Source organism: Paroedura picta, chromosome 1 (assembly GCF_049243985.1).
Source record: "Paroedura picta isolate Pp20150507F chromosome 1, Ppicta_v3.0, whole genome shotgun sequence".
NCBI classification, from domain to species: Eukaryota; Metazoa; Chordata; class Lepidosauria; order Squamata; family Gekkonidae; genus Paroedura; species Paroedura picta.
The window spans coordinates 5,180,081-5,202,372 of NC_135369.1; the positions used below are offsets into that span (position 1 = coordinate 5,180,081).

At 52.1% G+C, this 22,292-nt stretch overlaps 1 protein-coding gene across 4 annotated transcripts in view; it reads left to right on the forward strand.

Moving 5' to 3' along the window:
• TUFT1 (tuftelin 1) overlaps window positions 1–22,292 on the forward strand; it is a 65,132-nt gene that overhangs the window by 16,406 nt on the left and 26,434 nt on the right. For 3 of the 4 annotated variants that reach the window (XM_077320442.1, XM_077320434.1, XM_077320451.1), the window contains exons 2-3: window positions 20,296–20,370; window positions 21,234–21,338. In XM_077320442.1, coding sequence (XP_077176557.1) covers window positions 20,296–20,370; window positions 21,234–21,338 — 180 coding nt within the window. Of the gene's footprint in view, window positions 1–3,364; window positions 3,802–20,295; window positions 20,371–21,233; window positions 21,339–22,292 lie in introns of those variants that run through there. The other variant, XM_077320461.1, reaches the window with a different exon arrangement.

Consider the following 22,292-nt stretch of genomic DNA (forward strand, 5'->3'; position numbering starts at 1 on the left):
CTGGAGAAATGAGGAGGGGGGAATCCAGTTAAAGTAATGCTTTTGTGTGTTTAGCCTCCTCTCCCTTCCATCTGATTTTCTGCCTTCCTCCACCCATTGACATTCTTGGAATAGCTGAAGCCACCCTTTTAGTGACCCACTGGTGGCAGGGGCTCATGGTTATTGTAGTCCACTGGTATCTGGAGAGCCACTGTTCGGCCACCCCTGCTGGACGGTGCCTCAGTCAAGTTGGCAAGAACTCAACAGCGGTTCACAGAATCACCGAGTTGGAAGGGTCCATAGAGGCCATCTAGTCCAACCCCCTGTTCAACGCAGGATCAGCCCTAAGCATCCTAAAGCATCCAAGAAAAGTGTGTATCCAGCCTTTGCTTGAAGACGGCCAGTGAGGGGGAGCTCACCACCTCCTTAGGCAGCCTATTCCACTGCTGAACTACTCTGACTGTGAAAAACTTTTTCCTGATATCTAGCCTATATCGTTGTACTTGAAGTTTAAACCCATTACTGCGTGTCCTCTCCTCTGCAGCCAGCAGAAACAGCCTCCTGCCCTCCTCCAAGTGACAACCTTTCAAATACTTAAAGGGGGCTATCATGTCCCCTCTCAACCTCCTTTTCTCCAGGCTGAACATTCCCAAGTCCCTCAACCTATCTTCATAGGGCTTGGTCCCTTGGCCCCAGATCATCTTCGTCGCTCTCCTCTGTACCCTTTCAATTTTATTCACGTCTCAATTCCTACCCCCGTCAAAGCCTGCCCAGAGGTCAGCAAGGGGATCTTGCTGGCACAGATGAACGGCCAGAACCACTCCAGGAGAGGAGCACAGCCCAGCTTGCCGATTCTGGCTGGGGTCACATGGTCGGCTTCAAACCCCCCCCCCCCTCATTGCTTCATTTTCCTACAAACAGCAACTGGAATGTTGAGCCTTTCCCTGCTTAGGCCTCTGGAACAATATTTATGGGAGACAATGTTTGTGGACACAGAGCTGGCCGGGGGAGGCAGGCACTTTCCCTCTTGCTTCTTGGCTCTTCCCTGGCAGGGGGACGACCTTGCAGCCTTGCGGCTGGGGCTTTGTGGTCAAAGCACCCTCTTGGCACGCAGGAGGCCCTGCGTTCGGTCCTCGGCATCCCCAGTTCAAAGGATCTATTGTGAGAAGATGCTGCCTTGAGACCCTTGAGAGCTGCTGCCGGTCAGAGTAGACAATACCGACCTTGATGGACCAAGGGCAGGGAGGGGGCTGTGGCTCAGGGGCAGGGCCTCTGCTTTGCCATGCAGGAGGTCCCAGGTTCAATCCCCGGTGTCTCCAGTTAAAAGGACCAGGCAGGAGGGGATGGGGAAGACCTCTGCCTGAGACCCGGGAGAGCGGCTGCCAGCCTGAGCAGACAATACTGACCTGATTCAGTCTAAGGCAGCTTTCTGGGTTAAAGGGGCCTGGGAGGCGGGGGGCCTGGGGGCTCAGCACGTGTGCTTGTTGTTAGGTGCAAAGTCGTGTCCGACCCATCGCGACCCCATGGACAATGATCCTCCAGGGCTTCCTGTCCTCTACCATTCCCTGGAGTCCATTTAAGTTTGCACCGACTGCTTCAGTGACTCCATCCAGCCGCCTCATTCTCTGTCGTCCCCTTATTCTTTTGCCCACGATCGCTCCCAGCATTAGGCTCTTCTCCAGGGAGTCCTTCCTTCTCATGAGGTGGCCAAAGTATTTGAGTTTCATCTTCAGGATCTGGCCTTCTAAGGAGCAGTCAGGGCTGATCTCCTCTAGGACTGACCGGTTTGTTCGCCTTGCAGTCCAAGGGACTCGCAAGAGTCTTCTCCAGCACCAGAGTTCAAAAGCCTCAATTCTTTGACGCTCGGCCTTCCTTATGGTCCAACTTTCGCAGCCATACATTGCAAATGGGAATGCCATAGCCTTGACTAGTCCGGTTGTATTGCTGAACGCAAGGGGCCTCCCTGTTAGCACCGCTAGTAACAAATCGATGTGAGAACTAAGTTGTGAGTCCCCCACCCATTTTAATTGTGCATGTAAGCAAGAGCTGAGCGGCGTAGCGTGCATGAATGCCCATACCTTCAGAGACAGTGGGACAGAAGTTCCTCTTGCCTTACACGAAGTTGGTGGTGGGGGGATTAGTTGCCAGGAAGGACTAGTTACTCCCCATTACTTATGCATCTTGATCCTAACCAGCCCATTTATCCACTAACCCCCTTCCTTCTCTTGTGTAAGACTTGAGGAATTTGGATTCAGCGTATCTGAAGAACTGAGCAGGCACATGAAAGCTTCTGCCCAGAATTAAACTTTGCTGGCCTTCAAGGAGCCTCTGGTGAGAGCCAGTTAGGAGTGCGGACTTCTAATCTGGTGAGCCGCGTTCGATTCTCCGCTCCCCCACATGCAGCCAGCTGGGTGACCTTGGGCTAGTCACTGCACTGATAAAACTGTTCTGAGCGAGCAGGAATATCAGGGCTCTCTTGGTTTCACCTCCCTCACAGGGTGTCTGTTGTGGGGAGAGGAAGGGGAAGGTGAATGGAAGCCGCTTTGAGACTCCTTCAGGTAGAGAAAAGCAGCATATAAGAACTAACTCTTCTTCAGTAATCTCAGGGCTCTCTCAGCCTCACCCACCCCACAGGGTGTCTGTTGTGGGGAGAGGAAAGGGAAGGCGACTGTAAGCCCCTTTGAGCCTCCTTCGGGTAGGGAAAAGCGGCATAGAAGAACCAACTCTTCTTCTTCTGGACTCAAACTTTCCTCACCATTCCCCCATCTTACCACGGGGGCGAAAAAACACCAGCTTGTTACCCGGCTGGTGAAAACGGCCTTCGAAAATATTCTCCAGGGGACCAGATCTGCTCACCATAGGCGAGTCTGGTCCTTAAGTTTGCAATAAAACCAGAGTCCAGTGACACCTTTAAGACCAACAAAGATTTATTCAAGGCGTGAGCTTTCGAGTGCAAGCACCCTTCGTCAGACTGTGATCTTCTTACATGACAGGGAATACATAGCAAAAATGAATTCTGTTGCGTCAGTAGGCTGTGTCACAGCCAAATACAGCCAATGACAATCCTTTGCCAAAACAACCAGTCAATCCCCTAGAAAGAGAAACCAAAATGCTGCTATTAGAAGATCACATTTGTTTACAAACATTTGTTTACAGCGGGGGTAGTCAACCTGCGGTCCTCCAGATGTCCATGGACTACAATTCCCATGAGCCCCTGCCAGCAAACGCTGGCAGGGGCTCATGGGAATTGTAGTCCATGGACATCTGGAGGACCACTGGTTGACTACCCCTGGTTTACAGTGCTTCAGAGGGAGCTGCAGAAGGGCGATTTGTCCATTAGCAGCCTACGATATTTATCACTCCAGTGCTGTGCTTCTCCGTATTACGAGCCGCCTTTGAATCTTCGCCACTCAGAGCTGTGGCAGGCAGTGGATCTCCTTTCTGCTGCTCCAGAGCTGGCTCCGTCGCCTCCCCAGCGCTGCTCACGGCCTCCCATTCTCCCCGCGCTCCTCCCGGGGCAGATGCTTCCTCCCGAGGCTCGGAGGGAACTGCATTTGCGTAAGGGAGGCATCGGCAGAAAGACCCCGATGCTGTCGGCTCTCGCTGCAGTCATCGAGCCCCGGAGGCCCGGCCGTCTCCCTCCCCTCGCTCTGACTGCGCATCTCAGATGCAGATGCCAGATAATGGAGGCTCTGCCGGCGGCTGGGCGGGAGGGGAGCGCCCTCTGATTTCTTCGGCTGGGACATCGCCGAGGAGTCTGGCGAGGCCGGGCGGCTGCTGGCTGCTGCTGGCTGCGGTGATCCGAGGCGGATTGGAGAGAGCGTAAGTTGGGGCAGCGGGTGATGGTGGGGGGGTGGTGGACCAGGTGAATTTTGTGGCGCTGTTCTGCTAATGCGGCCTCTCCCTCCTGCGGGAAAGAGCGGGGCTCACCGAAGACTCCATGCGCCCAACGAAGCTGCCGCGTAAGCCGAACGCGCATGTAGGATGTAAAGCACAGGTTTTAATTGGACCGAACCTCCCTGTAGGCCAGGAAAGGTTTTCTGAAGCTGAGACTCCCTACGCTCATCCTCCGGCGTAAGGAATTGCCTTTGGGCAGGGGTCCCCCGCCATGGACTACAATTCCCATGAGCCCCTGCCAGCGAATGCCAGTTCTGACTAGTCTCTAACACAGGGGTGGGCAAAACTGTGGTCCTCCAGATGTCCATGGACTACAACTCCCATGAGCCCCTGCCAGCGAATGCTGGCAGGGGCTCATGGGAGTTGTAGTCCATGGGCATCTGGAGGGCCACAGTTTTGCCCACCCCTGTGTTAGAGACTAGTCAGAGCTGGGTGGGGCTTTGCCCGGCGGGGTTTCTGATTGGCCACTGGAGATGGCTTTGGTTGCGCAGGTTTTTTGAAAAGTTGCTTCAGTGGCGGCTGTTGCCCCGGCGTAAGGCTCTTCCCTGCGCAGCTGAAGATGCGCACATGACAGTGTTTTGAAACACGGCAATCCTTTGGAAAGGCATCATGTTGAACAGAGCTTCCACTTGCAGTGCTGCAAGTTATGTGAGAGTTGACTCCCTAATATTTGGGGGCCGGCTCCGCCTCCTTTGGCCGCCATTTTGTGGCTGTGCCGCCACATGGTGTCAGAATTACGTCTGGGGCGGCGATGCTCCGTCAGCTTGTGTAGTGGTTAAGAGCGGCAGACTCTAATCTGGAGAGCCAGGTTTTGATTCCCTTCTCTTCCATTTGAAGCCAGCTGGGTGAGCCTGGACTGGTTGCAGTTCTTTTAGAGCTGCTTCTCACAGAGCAGCTCTGTCAGAGCTCTCTCAGCCCCACATACCTCCCAAGGTGTCTGTTGCGGGGAAGGCAATTTTAAGCCACTTTGAGACTCCTTCGGATAGCGCGAAGCGGGGTCCAAAAACCACTTCCTTCTTCTTGTTGCCGGGGTGGTGGGCTGCTCTCACGTTCTTAGATGTTGGGGGTCACCTCACCTGATGTTACACCTTGAGCAACGAGCTGGGGACGATTTCTGGTCCAGATCTCAAAGTGGATGGTTCCGTGGTCTCCCAAAGAGTAGGAACCTGCCACCTGCAGAGCGCCGTGAACAGGTGGAACAAAATTCATGGGTTCGAGTCTTCCAGGGTTAATTACATCAGAGTGTAATTCCAGGGGCAAGGAAGCACAGGACCTGGGGTGGCCAAACTGTGGCTCTCCAGATGCCTATAGACTACAATTCCCATGAGCCCCTGCAAATGCGTGGGCAGGGCCTCGTGGAGATTGTAGTCTGCCGGTGTCTGGAGAGCCAAAGGATTGACCACCCGAGCATTAGACAGAGGTTGGTGATGTACACAACCAGGGATCGGCTCTGTTTCGGGCGGTGTGCTGTTCTCCCCCACCCTCTGCTACTGATCGCTATTTCCTTGCCTTGTTTGCGTCTAGCTTGGGAGCCTGAGTCATCTTCCCGGCATTTGCTTGCTCAGCGCTTTTGTGCGGTCCGGTGTCTGTCAGGTGGAGCCCGGGGGCGGAACTTGAGTTGCTGTGCAGGCTTTCGTACAGGCGATCTTGAGGCGGGGGTTGGACCGGACGGCCATGGAGTCTTGGTTTGGGGTCCCACAGATTGGCTCCGGAAATGACCGTCGTCGTAACCGGCCTGAGGAGCCTTCCCGGGAAGCGGGGGTCTCCTTGTGCCGGTGGATGGCGTTGTGCTCCATCATTCTTCTCCTTCATTTTCATGCTCACAACAACCTTGCGAGGGAGGTTATGCTCAAAGTATGGGGTTGGCCCGAGGCCTATTCAGCACGCTTCTGTAGTAGAGAGGAAATTTTGAACTGGGTCTCTTAGGCCCTACATAGACTGTCCAACCCAGCCTTTCTCCACCTTTTCACTATTAAGAAACCCCAGAAACATTCTTGAGGCTTTGAGAAACCCCAGAAGTGGCGCGATCCTGCAGAATATGGCTGGGAAGCAGAACTGTGGACACGGCCACCCTTCCCGCCTTCTCCAGGCCCAACCTTGGTCATTTTGGGAGGGGAGGGTGGGTCGACATAGCCATATATTAGAGGTGGCCATAACGCTGGCAGTAGCTTGTGGGAATTGTAGTCCATGAACATTGGAGAGCCACAGTTTGGCCAATATATGGTCATATCACCGGATAAATGTTTAACAAATGTAAATTTTTTAAAAAATTAACTCTCACCCTTTCAGGAAAACTTTCCAGGGCTGTCAGGAAACCCCAGAGTTTCACAAAGGCCACCCTGACCCCTGCACCATGTTTTCCAAGGAAGCTCATTGAAACTTAAGTCTGCTGGAAGAGTCAGCGTTGGGGTCATGGTTAAGAGCGGCCATCTCGGATCTGGAGAACTGGGTTTGATTCCCTGCTCCTCCACATGCAGCCAGCCGGTTGACCTTGAGCCAGTCACGGTTCTCTTAGAGCTGTTCTTGCAACTACATTGACTGCCGTTACCACCAGGGACCCGGCGGGAGAAATCTGTAGAGCTGCCACATGGTGGTCCCATTTGACCCTTGTTAGACACTACATCGGGGGTAGTCAAACTGCGGCCCTCCAGATGTCCATGGACTACAATTCCCAGGAGCCCCTGCCAGCATTCGCTGGCAGGGGCTCCTGGGAATTGTAGTCCATGGACATCTGGAGGGCCGCAGTTTGACTACCCCTGCACTACATGATAGACCAAGCCACTTCCTTTGGCAGAAGGGTGCCCCGCTAGGGAGCCCAGCTCGGGCATAGCTAACCATCTGTGGATGACTTCCCCCACTGTAGAACGAAAGATCGGTCTTACCTGAAAGTTTCTTCTCTTCAGTGGGGCGAAGCCATCCACTTCCCACCCAACAACAACAACAACAAAACCTCGTTGGACTCCAAGGCAGAATTCGAATACAGATCTGTACCGAGGAGCTTGTAAAAACTGGAAGGCCGGCCCATGGTCACCCATTAAGGCCACTCAAAATAATTTGTATAAGAATAGAGAGAGAGAGCAGAGGCGTGACCCAACCATCTGTGGGTGACTTCACCCCATTGAAGAGAAGAAACTTTCAGCTAAGACCAATGTTTAGATCTCTTTCTCTCTCTGACTAGGTAGTTCTCACTCTCTGAAGTCCTGGGGCAAATCTGGATGCTGCTCAGTCGTCCTCTTCTGCCCACATGGATGCCCCAAGTCCTCAAACCATAATCTGCAACATATTTTCTTTTTAAAATAATTCCAATTGAGGAAGGCGTGAAAACGGCAGAAGAACCTCAGCACGGAGCTGTGGAAGATTAGATCCATCTCTCCCTTCTCCCATCCCACCCCTACTGCCCCTGGTCAGGTCTCATATGAAGGTGCCTTGTTTATATTTAACACTTGGTTGCTCTTATAATATTTGAGCAGTGGCCTCCTGGGCGGAGCTGGTCCGGCCTCTGTTTCTGGTCCGTGGGCCAGTGCATTCTGATTGGCCCGTGGACCGGAAACAAAGGGGACCAGCCCCCAACAAATCTGGCAAGAGGCAATCTGGCGCAATCGGCACCAGTCTGCCCCAGACCGCTACCGGGATAAGAGGCTGGTGGGCCTGGGAGCGGGGGAGGCAGTTCCCTGGCTTGAAAATGCCCACCAAGCCTTGGAGAGGCCACAGCAGGCCTTTTGGGGGCTGGTGGGAGGGCTGCCCTGGGGGGTGGATTCTAATGCCTGTTGGATTTACAGATAAAACAGCCTTTGAATCTAGTTTACTTATAATTAGATTTATAGGACTGCCCCTCTCAGCACAGCTGTCACGGGGAAGTGTACAACAGTTTAAAACAACAAAATAATTTGGTCCATCCATGTCCGTATTGCCTACACAGGTTGGCAGCCGCTCTCCAAGGTCTCAGACAGCTGCCACTTCAGTGCAGGTTTTGTTCGGTCTCTGACTCTTCTTTTCCAGTGCCTTTTAAAATATTTATTCCTCTTGTTCCCCTGGTGAGGGGCCATGGCTCGGTGGTAGAACACCTGCTTGTCCTGCAGAGGGTCCTGAGTTCACTTCCCGCCATGGCTAGTTAAACTAGCACCGGGCGGCAGGTGACGGGAAAAGGACAGGTAACTAACTAATAATCATAATAAAAATAATAATAATAGTATTTATTTATTACCCACGTTCTCTCCAGAGACTCAGGAAGGTCACGTCAATCGTATTCACATGTATAGGATGAAGTCAATACAGAACCTTAATTGAACTGATTAATTTAAAACATTGTTACAGAAACATTGCCCAATTTTTATCTCACCAGAAAGTGCAGGGGAGGATCTGCAGTCACTTTAAATCGGGGGGGTGAACAAACCATGACTCTCCAGATGTCCATAGACTACTATTACCATGAGCCCCCCGTCAGCAGGGCTTCACGGTGATTGTAGTCCGCGGATAGAGTCTCAGTTTGGAGTAAATTTTGTTGATTTCCGGCATGGAGGCCAACATTTCGAAATATAATTTCAGCTTCAACCATGGATCTCGCAGAAGCCCTGGAGAACCTATTTTCCAAGCCTGGCAGAACCTATTAAGGCAGCTTAATCTGAGTGTGAATGGGGGCCCCTTCCTTTCCTCTTCTGGGCTGATGTTCCTCCGATGTGTAGATTGCCAGTCTCCGGGAATGTGCCTTCTGGCTAGCACCTTCCGCCTTTCTTCCGCTTCCTGTATCTCGGGGCTTCCTGGTTAGTTAAGATCAAAATAGGACATCAGGTGAGATTTGAACGCTCTCTGTTCTCCATCGTGTCTCGAATAGAGTCCGCTGTCGAACAAGGGACCTGTGTTGGTTCACCGAGATACACCGCAGGTGGAACCGTTCCTGATCAAAACGCAAAGGCAAATTCCGCCGTGTTTGATGCATGCCCTGCAAGAATCGTGGCCTGGCATTGCTGTGAACGGGACACAGGGTTGGGTGTTGTTGTTGTTGTTGTTGTTAGGTGCGAAGACGTGTCCGACCCATCGCGACCCCCTGGACAATGATCCTCTAGGCCTTCCTGTCCTCCACCATTCCCCGGAGTCCATTTAAAGTTTGCCCCGACTGCTTCAGTGACTCCATCCAGCCACCTCATTCTCTGTCGTCCCCTTCTTCTTTTGCCCTCGATCGCTCCCAGCATTAGGCTCTTCTCCAGGGAGTCCTTCCTTCTCATGAGGTGGCCAAAGTATTTGAGTTTCATCTTCAGGATCCGGCCTTCTAAGGAGCAGTCAGGACTGATCTCCTCTAGGACTGACCGGTTTGTTCGCCTTGCAGTCCAAGGGACTCGCAAGAGTCTTCTCCAGCACCAGAGTTCAAAAGCCTCAATTCTCCGACGCTCGGCCTTCCTTACGGTCCAGCTTTCACAGGGTTGGGTATGCGCCCTGAACCGGATGACAGAACAGCGACTCCTGCGCATGCCCCTGTGCGCATGTCACAGAATATCCCTTCCCCCCTCCCTGCGTTTCTCCTTCTTAGCGTGTCTCTCCTCACCTTTGCACCTCTGTGCCAGGCTTGATGACTCACCTTTGAATCTCGCCCAGAAAAACCTGGCGGCCTTTTTTCTCTCTGCCATATATAGAGCGGCTGCAGATCTGGGCATGGCTGTTTGGGGCCTGCGTGAATGTTTGTGTGTGTTTTTCGGCTGCGTTGGCTGATACCGATGTAACAAGAGCCTCAGTGCCGTGTTGCTTGCGTGGGGATGTGCAGGGAAGAGAGCAGCGCCCTTCAACGGAAGCACTGGGCCATTCATCTGGAGCGTGGTCTCCTTTTTATCGGGAACACGTCGGGCTTGGGAAATTCCTGGCTATTTTGATGGGATGGGACCATAGCAGAGTTCATCGCCGTGAGCCCACCGTCCCAAAACTGGCATAGTGTCTGGGGGAAGTGATCTCTTGCTGTCCGGAGTTCAGTATTAATTCTGGGGGCTTCCCAGACCCCCGACTAATAAAACTAATAAAAACTGGGGTACATAGTCAGTGGAGAACACCAGAAGAAAACGACGGGGCTATGGAATCGTGGCTCTGAAACTATATAGTAAATAATAAAACCAGAGTCCAGGGGCACCTTTAAGCCCAACAAAGATCTATTCAATAAATCTGAATAAATCTTTGTTGGTCTTAACGGTGCCACTGGATTCTGATTTTGTTGTGCTACTTCAGACCAACAAAGCTACTCATTTGAATCTTCTCCCTTACACAAATGAATGCTTCTCATACCCTATGGCAGGGGTAGTCAACCAGTGGCCCTCCAGATGTCCATGGACTACAACTCCCATGAGCCCCTGCCAGCATTCGCTGGCAGGGGCTCATGGGAATTGCAGTCCACGAACATCTGGAGGGCCACAGGTTGACTACCCCTGCCCTATGGGATTGTAATTTCTTCTTTCATCGGATAATCGAGCAAGCTTTTTGTAGCTTGAAAAAGGACCACGGATGTAATGAATTTGTTCACTCCTCGGAGAATTTTTCGGTGTCAGTTTATCGCTTGTTCCCTTGAGGAGTTTGATAATATTATTACTTCTGGCGGGTCCACTGTAGAAGCCACCCTGCGAAAACGGGTCAACCGGCTCCTGGACTTCAGTGGGAGCTATCCTGTTGGAATTCTGCCTGAACTATTTTTTTGCATTCGACCCGTTGTATCATTGGTCCCAAATTTACGGTTGTGTAGGGTTATTACGATTGGCTTGACGATGCACTTTTTGGAAGCATTATCCGTTATAGTTTCGGGGTCACAATCACACAGCCCCCCCCCCCCCCCCGGACTTTTTGTATCCAAACAAAATCAGAGTCCAGGAGCACTTTTAAGATTTATTCAAGGTGTGAGCTTTCGAGGGCATGAACTACCATCCTAACAGCAGAAATATAAAGTTAAAGCTAATTCTGTTAAACGAGTAAACGGAGTCACAACATCCAGATTCAGCCATATGTTAATTCTTTGCTAAAACAGCCAGTCAGTCTTCTCCAGGCCTTCCTGTCCTCTCCCATTCCCCGGAGTCCATTTAAGTTTGCACCGACTGCTTCAGTGACTCCATCCAGCCGCCTCATTCTCTGTCGTCCCCTTCTTCTTTTGCCCTCAATCGCTCCCAGCATTAGGCTCTTCTCCAGGGAGTCCTTCCTTCTCATGGGGTGGCCAAAGTATTTGAGCTTCATCTTCAATCTTTTTGTAAAAGGTAAAGGTATCCCCTGTGCAAGCACCGGGTCATGTCTGACCCTTGGGGTGACGCCCTCCAGCGTTTTCATGGCAGACTCAATACGGGGTGGTTTGCCAGTGCCTTCCCCAGTCATTACCGTTTACCCCCCAGCAAGCTGGGTACTCATTTTACCGACCTTGGAAGGATGGAGGGCTGAGTCAACCTTGAACCGGCTGCTGGGATTGAACTCCCAGCCTCACGGGCAGAGTTTTCAGACTGCATGTCTGCTGCCTTATCACTCTGCACCACAAGAAGCTCTTTTCAATCTTTTTGTATCCCGGTTCAATTCCTGTGAAACCCACTGGCTGGGGAGAGGTCCTTAGACTGGCGACGGTTACGTGCCCACCCGGGGCTCAGCTCCCCCAAGCTGCCTTGCCTTTCCCATCTCTTCTCCCCTTCCCCGGTACTCTTGAGGGACACGGCCTTCTGCACCTGCATTCTGGGAGTGCAGGATCCGTGCCAGCAGCTGAGCCAGGAGAAGACGCACTCGTTTAATTCTCCTTCTGGGCGTGGGTGCCTTCCACGGAAAAGTCGCTGGGGTTCAGGGAGCGCATGGGGGTGGCGTGTTAGAGGGTTGAAAGGGTGCGACCGAGTTCTTTCTCCGGATTAAAAGGGCCGATCCTGGGCTTCACATCTGGAAAGAAGCTCTCCTCCTTTGCCGTAAGGACGTTTCTTGGGTTCCGTCTTTGGTGGCTCTGCTGATGGAGAAGGATCTCTCTGTGCCTGGGATTTTTGAGAGTGGCTGTCCTTTACGGAAGGCCTTGCTGAGGTTAAATGTCCCATCGTCCGGCAGAGTGTGTAGAGCAGGGGTAGTCAAACTGCGGCCCTCCAGATGTCCATGGACTACAATTCCCATGAGCCCCTGCAAGCAGTCCATGGACATCTGGAGGGCCGCAGTTTGACTACCCCTGGTGTAGAGGGTTATTTTTGTGTAAACCAAGGTGGTCACAGGGTGGCTCTCCAGATGTCCATGGACTACAGTTACCATGAGCCCCTGGTGGCTCTCCAGATGTCCATGGACTGCAGTCCCAGGGTCTCATGGTAACTGTAGTCTCCATGGATATCTGGAGAGCTACCGTTAGTCCACTCCTGTATGTTCAATCTTGTGGGGCTCTATTTGCTGGAAATTATAGGGGGCTTTTCAGGGACCTGTCCTTCAGAAGAGCAGTTGAAATGCTTATCCTGTGTATTTGGGCAGAAGGGGAGTGGGAGGGCGGAAGGGGGAGCCAGTGCTAGGCTGTCCTGGCCCTTTTTTACCTGCCCAGGGTGATGCCATGGGCCATTTTGGGATTGAGAAAGAATTTTCTCCATGCCAGATTGGTCCAGGGATCCTGGAGGTTTCTGGCCTTTCTCTTGGAAGAAAGCCAGAGTCACTGTGTGTGTGTGTGTGAGAGAGAGAGTGTTGTGAATTTCCCACATTGCGCAGAGGGTTGGGCTAGATGCCCCCTGAGATCCTTTCCAGCTCTGTGCTTCTGTGTTATTCTCATCAGTCTCCATCCCATTTAGAAACTGCCCTCCTGACAGGCCAGCTCAGAGCTGCATGTAACATCAATGTAATATAAGAGGAAAGGTTGGGGGAGCGTGGTCTGTTTAGCCTGGAGAGGAGACGATTGAGAGGGGATCTGATAGCCATCTTCAAGTATTTAAGAGGCTGCCATATGGAGAATGGAGCAGAGTTGTTCTCTCTTTCCCCGGAGGGACAGACTAGAACTTAATTCAAATGAAATTCCATCTAAACATCCGGAAGAAGTTCCTGACAGTCAGAGTGGTTCCTCAGTGGAAAAAGCTTCCTCGGGAGGTGGAGGGTTCTCCATCTTTGGAGATTTTTAAAGAGAGGCTGGAGAGCCATCTGACGGAGAGGCTGATTCTGGGAAGGTTCAAGGGGGTGGCAGGTGACAGTGGATGAGCGATTGGGATGTGAGTGTCCTGCATAGTGCAGGGGGTTGGACTAGATGACCCAGGAGGTCCCTTCCAACTCTAGGATTCTATGATTCTAAATTCCGTCTAAACCTCCAGAAGAAGTTCCTGACAGTCAGAGCAGTTCCTCGGTGGAACAGGCTTCCTCAGGAGGTGGTGGGTTCTCCATCTCCCTAGTGCAGGGGGTTGGACTAGATGACCCCTTCCAACTCTGATCCTTATCTATATTTTTGTATTTTATTGCACACTGTATCTGTATGTTATACAAAAGTGATACCTAGAATTTGATATGTCTGATTTCCTTTCCTATCGACACGCCTGACTTCTTTTTTACCTGTTGGTGTATCTCTTTTCTTTGTAAAACGGAGCATATAGAGAGATTTTCTGAGGGGTTATGAACCTCCAGGAGTCAAACACCCTTCGGCACAGGCTTTCTCAATCCGGGTTCCGTGAAACCCTGGGGTTTTCTTTACAGCCCTGGAAGGGATTTCCAAAAGGGTGGGACTTAATCTTCCATATATTTTTAAAATTCGTAAAGCATTTATCAACAATCAGGTGATACAACCATATATGCTCATGTGGTCCCCCTCAAATGGCCCATGATGGGCCTGGAGGGGGTACGAAGGGGAGGGCCCCCAGGTGTGCGTCTCCCCAGCTCTGCTTCCCAACCATATTCTGCATGATCACGTCATTTCTGGGCTTTCTCAAAGCCGGAAGAATGTTTCAGGGGTTTCTCCTTCGGGAAATAGTTTTTGACAGAGATCCTTGCTCTGGCACATGGGTGGCGTCCTCTGCAGCCAATCACGGCCAAGAGGCAGGGGCGGGGCAGGGCTGCGTCTAATAATGGCAAAAAGCAGCGCATGGCTTTTCAACAGGACGAGAGGGTGCGCCTCATCGAACCCGTCCCTCTTGGGCTTTGCAACCTAACCATGCAAATCAGGAATGCCCAGAGGCTGTTTTGGGCCACAAAAGCTATGCAATGCTACCGTGCACTTCCCCGCCCGCTCCTGTGCCAACGGGCTGCGCACGCCGAAAAGGACCCGCTTACGACATTCGCGGGTTGAGTGAGGCATGGAAAACTAGTCGTCCAGCATTTCCCCTGCTGCAGAACAAGACTGACAGAGAAGGGAGCATGGCGTCCAAGGCGCAGTAAAACCCAAGTTCCTCCTCTTCGTACAATGCAAACTCCTTCTTCCCGGAAGTTCTTGAGGGAACGCCGGAGCTTGGGGGGATGTCTTTGGTCTTCCGAATCCGTCAATCTTGACTTGGATGGCCCGGCCGTGGAGGGTCTCGTTGCATCTCAGAAGCTAGACAGGGCTTGATCCTGTTTAGTGGGAGACCCCAAGGAAGTCCGGGGTTGCTACGGAGAGGCATATAACGGCACACCAGCCCTGTTCACTTCTTGTCTGGACCTGAATGGTCCACGGTAGGTGGCTCTCATAAGGTCTCAGAGGCTGAGCTAAGCAGGGTCCACCCTAGTTCGTCCTTGGATGGGAGACCACCAAAATAGTCATAGAAGCATAGAGATGGAAGGGACTCCAGGGTCCTCTAATCCAACCTTCTGCACAGTGCAGGAAATTCACTCACAGTGACCCCAATTCTGTGTTAAGATGATCTCCCCCCTCCCCCCCAAAAAACTCACAGAATCCCTGGTCAGTCTGGTCCAGTCGGCATTTCCCTGGGCCTGCAAGAAAGGGCCACAAGGACCACAATCCCTTCCTGCCCACCCACTTACTATTTGCCTAAATTCACAGAATCTCCTGAGGAAGCCTGTTCTACTGAGGAGCCACTCTGACTGGCAGGAACTTCTTCCGGAGGTTGAGACGGAATTTAGAATAATTGAATCATAGAGTTGGAAGGGACCTCCTGGGTCATCCAGTCCAACCCCTGCATTATGCAGGACACTCCCAACCCTATCGCTCACACACTGTCACCTGCCACCCCCTTGAGCCTTCACAGAATCAGGCTGTCCGTCAAATGGCTCTCCAGCCTTCGTTTAAAAATCTCCAAAGATGGAGAACCCACCACCTCCCGAGGAAGCCTGTTCCACTGAGAAACCACAAGACCCCGAATTCCGCTCATCTTCTCCAACATGTATCCGTATTGGTCTGAAGTAGCAGAACAAAATTTGAGTCCAGTGGCACTTCTAAGACCAACAAAGCTTCCGTCTAGATGTGCGGTTTTGTGTGCAGTCACCCTTCCTCAGACAAAGAAACAGGAATCATCGAACGGCAGCTATGAGGGCAGAGGAAATGAGCAGGAAATCTATAATTCTCCCAGTTTCCTTGTCGTTTACATCTTAACCATAACTTGTGGAAACCAGAATTTTAAGTTCTGTCCTTTCTGGAAAATGATAAGGATAAGAAAATAATTGAAGAAATGTTTAGGCATTTGACTACAACAGTTGTTCTCAACCTTCCTAATGCCGCGACCCTTTAATACAGGTCCTCGTGTTGTGGTGACCCCCAACCCTAAAATCATGCAAGGGTTCCTTCACAGAATTTAAACCAAAACTGACCCATGGCGTGAAGATCCATTGTTCAGGATTGTATATAAATTGGGTTTTTTCCCCCGGGGTTTCTCGGTTCAGTCCAGCCTCTTGTCCCACCATGCCGATCTCGTTCTTTTCCGCTGCTCCAGACAGACGAACGCTCTATCTCGATCTACCCCGCAAGGCTGTTGTGTGGATGGCGCCCCCCCTGGCCATGCTGCTTGCCCTGCCACGACCCCAATGAAAGGGTTGATTGACCCCCAAGTTGAGAACCACTGGCACTACAGCCTCAAATATTGTTTGGGCCAGGGGTAGTCAAACTGCGGCCCTCCAGATGTCCATGGACTACAATTCCCAGGAGCCCCTGCCAGCGAATGCTGGCAGGGGCTCCTGGGAATTGTAGTCCATGGACATCTGGAGGGCCGCAGTTTTGACTACCCCTGGTTTGGGCAAAAAGGGGAGATCCCTGCCATTCTTGAGCGGCAATTTCATGTGTTTGAAACTTCCCAGATGGCAAAAACTGACAAAACATGTAAATGAGAAGCCAATTAAAGGTTTTGAAATTGAATGGAAATTAGGGGTTAATTAGATTAGTAAAAGGCATGCCGGCAATGAGATGACTGTGGGTTATGAAGGTTAATGAGAAGAGCCAAGCTTTATATGAGGGATCTATGCAAGAGGCCCATAAAAATGATTTAGGACTCCTGTGATGCAGCTCTCTAGTAACGCCGTGCTTTCTGGATACGTCGAAATAGAATCTGCTAAGGTGGGGAGGGATCTTAATAATTAACAATCTTGACAATTTCCTAAAAAACAAACAAAACGCCAAACTTTTTTAGCATTTGTTTCAAACGTTTTTAATTTACACCCGTATGGTGTAAATCGCCCCAGGGCCCTATGCAGGGAGGGGCATTTAAGGAACTCAATTTGAGTTTAGCTTTTAATTTAATTGCTAAGTAATGCTTGATAAAAGGCTTGCGCAATATTAGCCACTGTATTCCTCTGCTCCAAAAAACACTTGACGTGGGACATCTTATGGCCCCTACCTGAGCACATTTTTCATTTCCACTCTAATTAAAAAAATCCTGTTCTGTCGTAATTCGGAACAATAATGCGTCGTGTGTCCTACTCTCCCCACCCCCCCTCCAAATCTGTTCGGTCTTGGAGGCGATCCTGGATTCGAATCGCGCTCGTCTCCTGCAGACACGTTTGGCTGTCCTTTGGAACCGCCTGCTGGGAGGGATGTTGGCAAATAGGATTGAGAAGAGCGGGGTGGGCGGGGCTCGCTCCGGCTTGCCGTTGATCCTTTGGCGTCCGTTTCTGGTTTTGCCGAATGACTGGTTCCTGGACCTTTTCCCGCCCAGTTTACGTAACCTCCGAAGGGGGTGTGCTTCTTCGGTGCTAGCTTCTGCGGTCACCTTTGCAAATTAAATCCAGAGAAGAAGAGTTGTTTTTTTATACCCCACTTTTCCCTTCCCGTAGGAATCTCAAAGCATCCGAAGTTCGCCATCCCTTCCTCTCCCCACAATAGGCACCTTGTGAGACAGGTGCAGGAGAGAGAGCTCTGCGAGAACTGAGACTGGCCCAAGGTCACTCTTGTAAGGGTTGAGAACCCCCTCCCCATCGGTCTCCTGGACAAGCAGGTCTCTTTTCCAATGCAGAACTGTGAATCAGGCCTGCCCTTGATGTCCCATAGGGACTAATCAGGTTTTCTTTACAGCTGGGCCGGAATTCACGTGCAAAGAATCCTAGAATCATAGAGTTGGAAGGGACCTTCTGGGTCATCTAGTCCAACCCCCTGCACTATGCAGGACACTCACAACGCTCTCGCTCATCCCCTGTCACCTGCCACCCCCTTGAGCCTTCACAAAATCAGCCTCTCCATCAGATGGCTCTCCAGCCTCTGCTTAAAAATCTCCAAGGATGGAGAACCCACCACCTCCTGAGGAAGCCTATTCCACTGAGGAACCGCTCTAACTGTCAGGAACTTCTTCCGGATGTTTAGATGGAATTACTTTTGAATTAATTTCATCCCGTTGGTTCTGGTCCGTCCCTTCTGGGCAAGAGAGAACAACTCTGCTCCGTCCCTGAAGAGCTGCAGGTGTTTCCGTTCTACCTCAGGCCTCTCCAAACGCCCGTTCCCAGGCCAGGGAGCCTGTTGGCCGGGTGGGGAACATACTGTACAACAAGCTCTCGCTCTACAGCCGTTCTGGCAGCGCAGGAACACCGGAAGGGTCTGGAATCCGCTGTCGATTCCTCAGGTGTGACGGAGGAGCTTAGGATGTTGCAGGTGCTGTTGGAGGAGCCTTGGTTCTGGTGCAGGCCCAAGTCCTGGACTTTGTGGATCGGGATGGGCAGGGAGTTTCCTTGCGCAGGGGTAGGTGGCGTACAGGTGACCCAGGTCTGCTGTGGGAGCCCGAACCCTTTCCGCGGCCCTGGGCAGGATTTGGAGGGTGTTCCCGTTCCCGGCACCTGCCTCTGGCACTTTTCCCAGACAGAGTGACTCCGGGATTTCAAGACTTATTCCCCTGTCTTCTCCTATAATTCATCTTCACAGCAGCCCTGTGGGGTAGGTTAAAATGGACAGAGTGCAGCTTGCTCCCCCTCTCCTCCAGAGCCAGCTTGGTGTCATGGTTAGGAGTGCGGACTTCTAATCTGGCATTCCAGGTTTGATTCCCCGCTGCCCCACATGCAGCCAGCTGGGTGACCTTGGGCTCGCCACGGCACTGATAAAGCTGTTCTGACCGAGCAGGAATATCAGGGCTCTCTCAGCCTCACCCACCTCGCAGGGTGTCTGTTGTGGGGAGAGGAAAGGGAAGGCGACTGTAAGCCGCTTTGAGCCTCCTTCGGGTAGGGAAAAGCGGCATATAAGAACCAACTCTTCTTCCTCTTCAGTAATCTCAGGGCTCTCTCAGCCTCCCCTCCCTCACAGGGTGTCTGTTGGGGGGAGAGGAAAGGGAAGGTGACTGTAAGCCGCTTTGAGACTCCTTCGGGTAGGGAAAAGCGGCATATAAGGACCAACTCTTCTTTTCTTCTTCTCCATTCTGTCCTCACAATATCCCTGTGAGGTAGGCTAAGGCTGAGACGGAGTGTGGCTGGCCCGTGATTGTCGGTTGCCCCAAGGCCACTGAAAAAAAGCAGGAATCTTTTTGCCTTTCTCCCCAAAGCAATTAACATCCTTCTCCTCGCCTCTGTTTCAATCTCACACTACCCTGTGAGGTAGGTTACGATGAGAGCATGTGACTGGCCCCGGGTTACCCAGCGTGCATCTATAGCCCAGTGGGAGATTTGAACCCTGATCTGACGCTTTAAGCCACTGCAGGCTCTCGGCCTTAACTTACCTCACAGGGTTGTTGTGAGGGCAGGAGAAGCTCGCTGGATCTTCTCCTCCATCCTCAGCTTCATCTTAGTCGTGCCACGAGCACAAATACAGCTGCTTTCTACTGAGTCGGACCCTCCATCCATCCAGGTCATTCTTCTGCATCACCTGCTGCCTGATCATTTTTTCACCCTTGGAGGTGCTGGGGATTGAACCTGGGGCCTTCTGCACGCCAAGCAGAGGCTCTAACTCTGAGCCCCAGCCCTTCCCAACTCGAGAGAAGGAGCACACTCGCTCTGTTTACACAATGGCTCTTAGCGGAGTAGGAGTGACGCTGCTTCTAATTCACCCTCATTTGCTGACCCTTGGCCCACGTAGGTCTTAATCCCCTCGGCCTTCCTGTTTCTCTCTGTGGCGCTACCCTTTCCTCTCTCTGGCGATCCCTTCCTTCACCCCAGGGTCCAGATGTTTTTATCGGAAGGTCCTTCAGCCCCACATGAACACACAAAGCTGCCTTGTACTGCGGTCAATATTGTCTGCTCCGACTGGTGTACCGTGTTCAGTTTTGGGCACCCCAGTTGAAGAGGGATGTAGACAAACTGGAGTGTGTCCAGAGCAGGGCAACAAAGATGGTGAGGGGTTTGGAGACCAAGACGTAGGAGGAAAGGTTGGGGGAGCTTGGTCTGTTTAGCCTGGAGAGGAGACGACTGAGAGGGGATCTGATAACCATCTTCAAGTATTTAAAAGGCTGCCATATAGAGGACGGAGCAGAGTTGTTCTCTCTTGCCCCAGAGGGACGGACCAGAACCAATGGGATGAAATTAATTCAAAATAAATTCTGTCTCAACATCCGGAAGAAGTTCCTGACTTTTGTGAAGGCTTAAGAGGGGTGGCAGGTGACAGTGGATGAGTGATAGGGTTGTGAGTGTCCTGCATTGTGCAAGAGGTTGGACTAGATGACCTTGGAGGTCCCTTCCAACTCTAGGATTCTATGATTCTAAATTCCATCTAAACATCCGGAAGAAGTTTCTGACAGTCAGAGCGGGTCCTCAGTGGAACAGGCTTCCTCAGGAGGTGGTGGGTTCTCCATCTTTGGAGATTTTTACACAGAGGCTGGATAGCCATCTGACGGAGAGGCTGATTCTGTGAAGGCTCAAGGGGGTGGCAGGTGACAGTGGGCGAGCGAGAGGGTTGTGAATGTCCGGCACAGTGCAGGGGGTTGGACTAGATGACGCATGAGGTCCCTTCCGTGATTCTGTGACTGGCAGCGTCTCTCAAGGGCCTCGGGGAGCGGTCTTTCCTCTCCCTTTAAAGTGGAGAAGCCGGGGATCGAACCTGGGGCCTTCTGCATTCTAGCACCGACAGGGACCTATCGCCTGCAGCAATGGCGATCCGTCAGCCGCAAGATCAAGAGTAACCTGCAGCTGCTGTTCTTTTTCTTTCTGTATCTTTAGGACAGTGTGAAAATCTTAAGGCTGACGCTGCAAAACGACCTCCCCGGCGACAGGCGTGACCCGGTGAAGCAGAAGGTGAGTCGAACTCCCTTGAATCCCATCCCCTCCATTTGACTAGGGGGGGTGTTGAGACTTTTCTTGGTCATGTGCAGGGTTCCCCATGAAGCCATGGAGTGTTTTTTGCCCATCAATGGGTCTGATGGCAGATCTTTTTAAAATGTTGCTTTGACTGCTGCAGCTGTCACAGGGAGAGAATCCTCACTTTATTCCTGAAGTAAGCTGTGTCAGCTGACCTTGCCTCCTACGGCAGCCATTTTGTGAGTGGTCTTGCCTCCCATGGCAGCCATTTTGGGACTGGCCTTGCCCTGCCTCCTGTGGCAGCCATTTTGTTGCTTGGCCCTGCCTCCTGTTTCGAGGGCCAGAATGGCATAGTGGTTGAGAGCAGCGGCCTCTAATCTGGAGAACTGGATTTGATTCCCCACTCCACATGCAGTCAGCTGGGCCAGTCACTGTTCTCTCAGTGCTGTTTTCACAGAGCAGTTCTCTCAGAGCTCTCTCAGCCCCACCCACCTCACAGGGTGTCTGCTGTGTGGGGAGAAAGGGAAAGGTGTCTGTAAGCCACATTGAGACTCCTTTGCATCAAAAGTAGGGCGTAAAAGCCCAGCTTTTCTTCTTTGTCTTTGGCAGTCATTTTGTGCCTGCACCTTACCAAGCTGTGTAGAAATTTCCAAATTGCCTGTATGATCATACAGATTGGGGTTCCCCCCACCTCTACTGTCCACCTTGCCCCCGGCCCTCTTTTTCCTAATCTCCACAGTTGTGTGTCAAAATGGTCTTGATAGAGTCCTGTGCCGTGTATCCGAACAAGCAGGGCGCCTGATCATGGGCAAGGGAGAGCTCAATATCCACCCCTTTCCTTCTGCTTTCTCTCCCTACAGCCGGTGGGGAGAGCTTTTGCCATGGTGGCCAACCGGCCTGCGGGCAGCCACGCCTTGGCTTCCGAGTGCGTCAAGTCCAGCGACGGGGACGAAGAGATCATCAAGGTGAGCCCTCGGCTGCGTCAGAGCATCTGTGGCCTTCTGGGTGCTTTGTGGGAGGACCCGGGGACCCCTCGGGATGCGTTTCCTGTGAGGGAAGGTTGCGGCCATCTTGAGAAAAGATGACGGCCTTTGGGCATGTGGGGAGCCATTTTTATAAAATGGTGCCGGGGTGGAGGAAAAGCAGATCTCGGGAGTTTTCCTCCCTGAATTATGGAACATGGGAGAGCATGAGAAAGCCAAGGGGCTGTAGATTCAGAATGGAGTATCTTTATTCATGTTGGGTGGGCTAGTGTGATGTCGGGGAGCTGAACGAGGATCTGGGAGATCCAGGTGAGAATTCCTGCTCTGCTAGGAAGCCCGCTGGGTGGCATCGGGTATCGGTTGGCATTGTTTTGGGTGTAAAACGGGAGGCGAGGAGAGCCTGGCCTACCTCACTGGATTGTTGTGAGGACAGAGTGGAGGAGAAGGGAATTCTCACCCTTTCTCAGCCTAGGCTACCTCGCACGGCTGTTGGGAAGATATAATGGAGGACAAGGGCGGCCACATTAGCCGTCTTGATTCCCCGGAGGCGAGGAAGATAGTCTAAAATTTAAAAAAAATTAATATTTGAGGAAAGCATTGCTGCTTCTCCAGAGACCTGCTTATCATTAAAATGAGGAAATCACTCCATTTTTTAAAAATAGAAGAAGCTGTTAGGAGCGAGCTGAAACCATTTCAAACCAGCCAGGGGGTAAAAATAGTCTAAAACAGTGGTCCCCAACCTGCGGGCCGCGGCCCGGTGCCGGGCCGCAAAGGCCATGGCACCGGGCCGCGGCTCCCTCTCCCCGCCCCGCCCCCGCAGTAAAAAACTTCCCAGGCCGCAAGCTTGCGGCCCGGGAAGCTTCTTACTGCGGGAGGCGGGGAGAGGGAATCAGGGCCGGGCCGCGCCTGTGCGGGCCACGCCCGCTCGGCCCGATC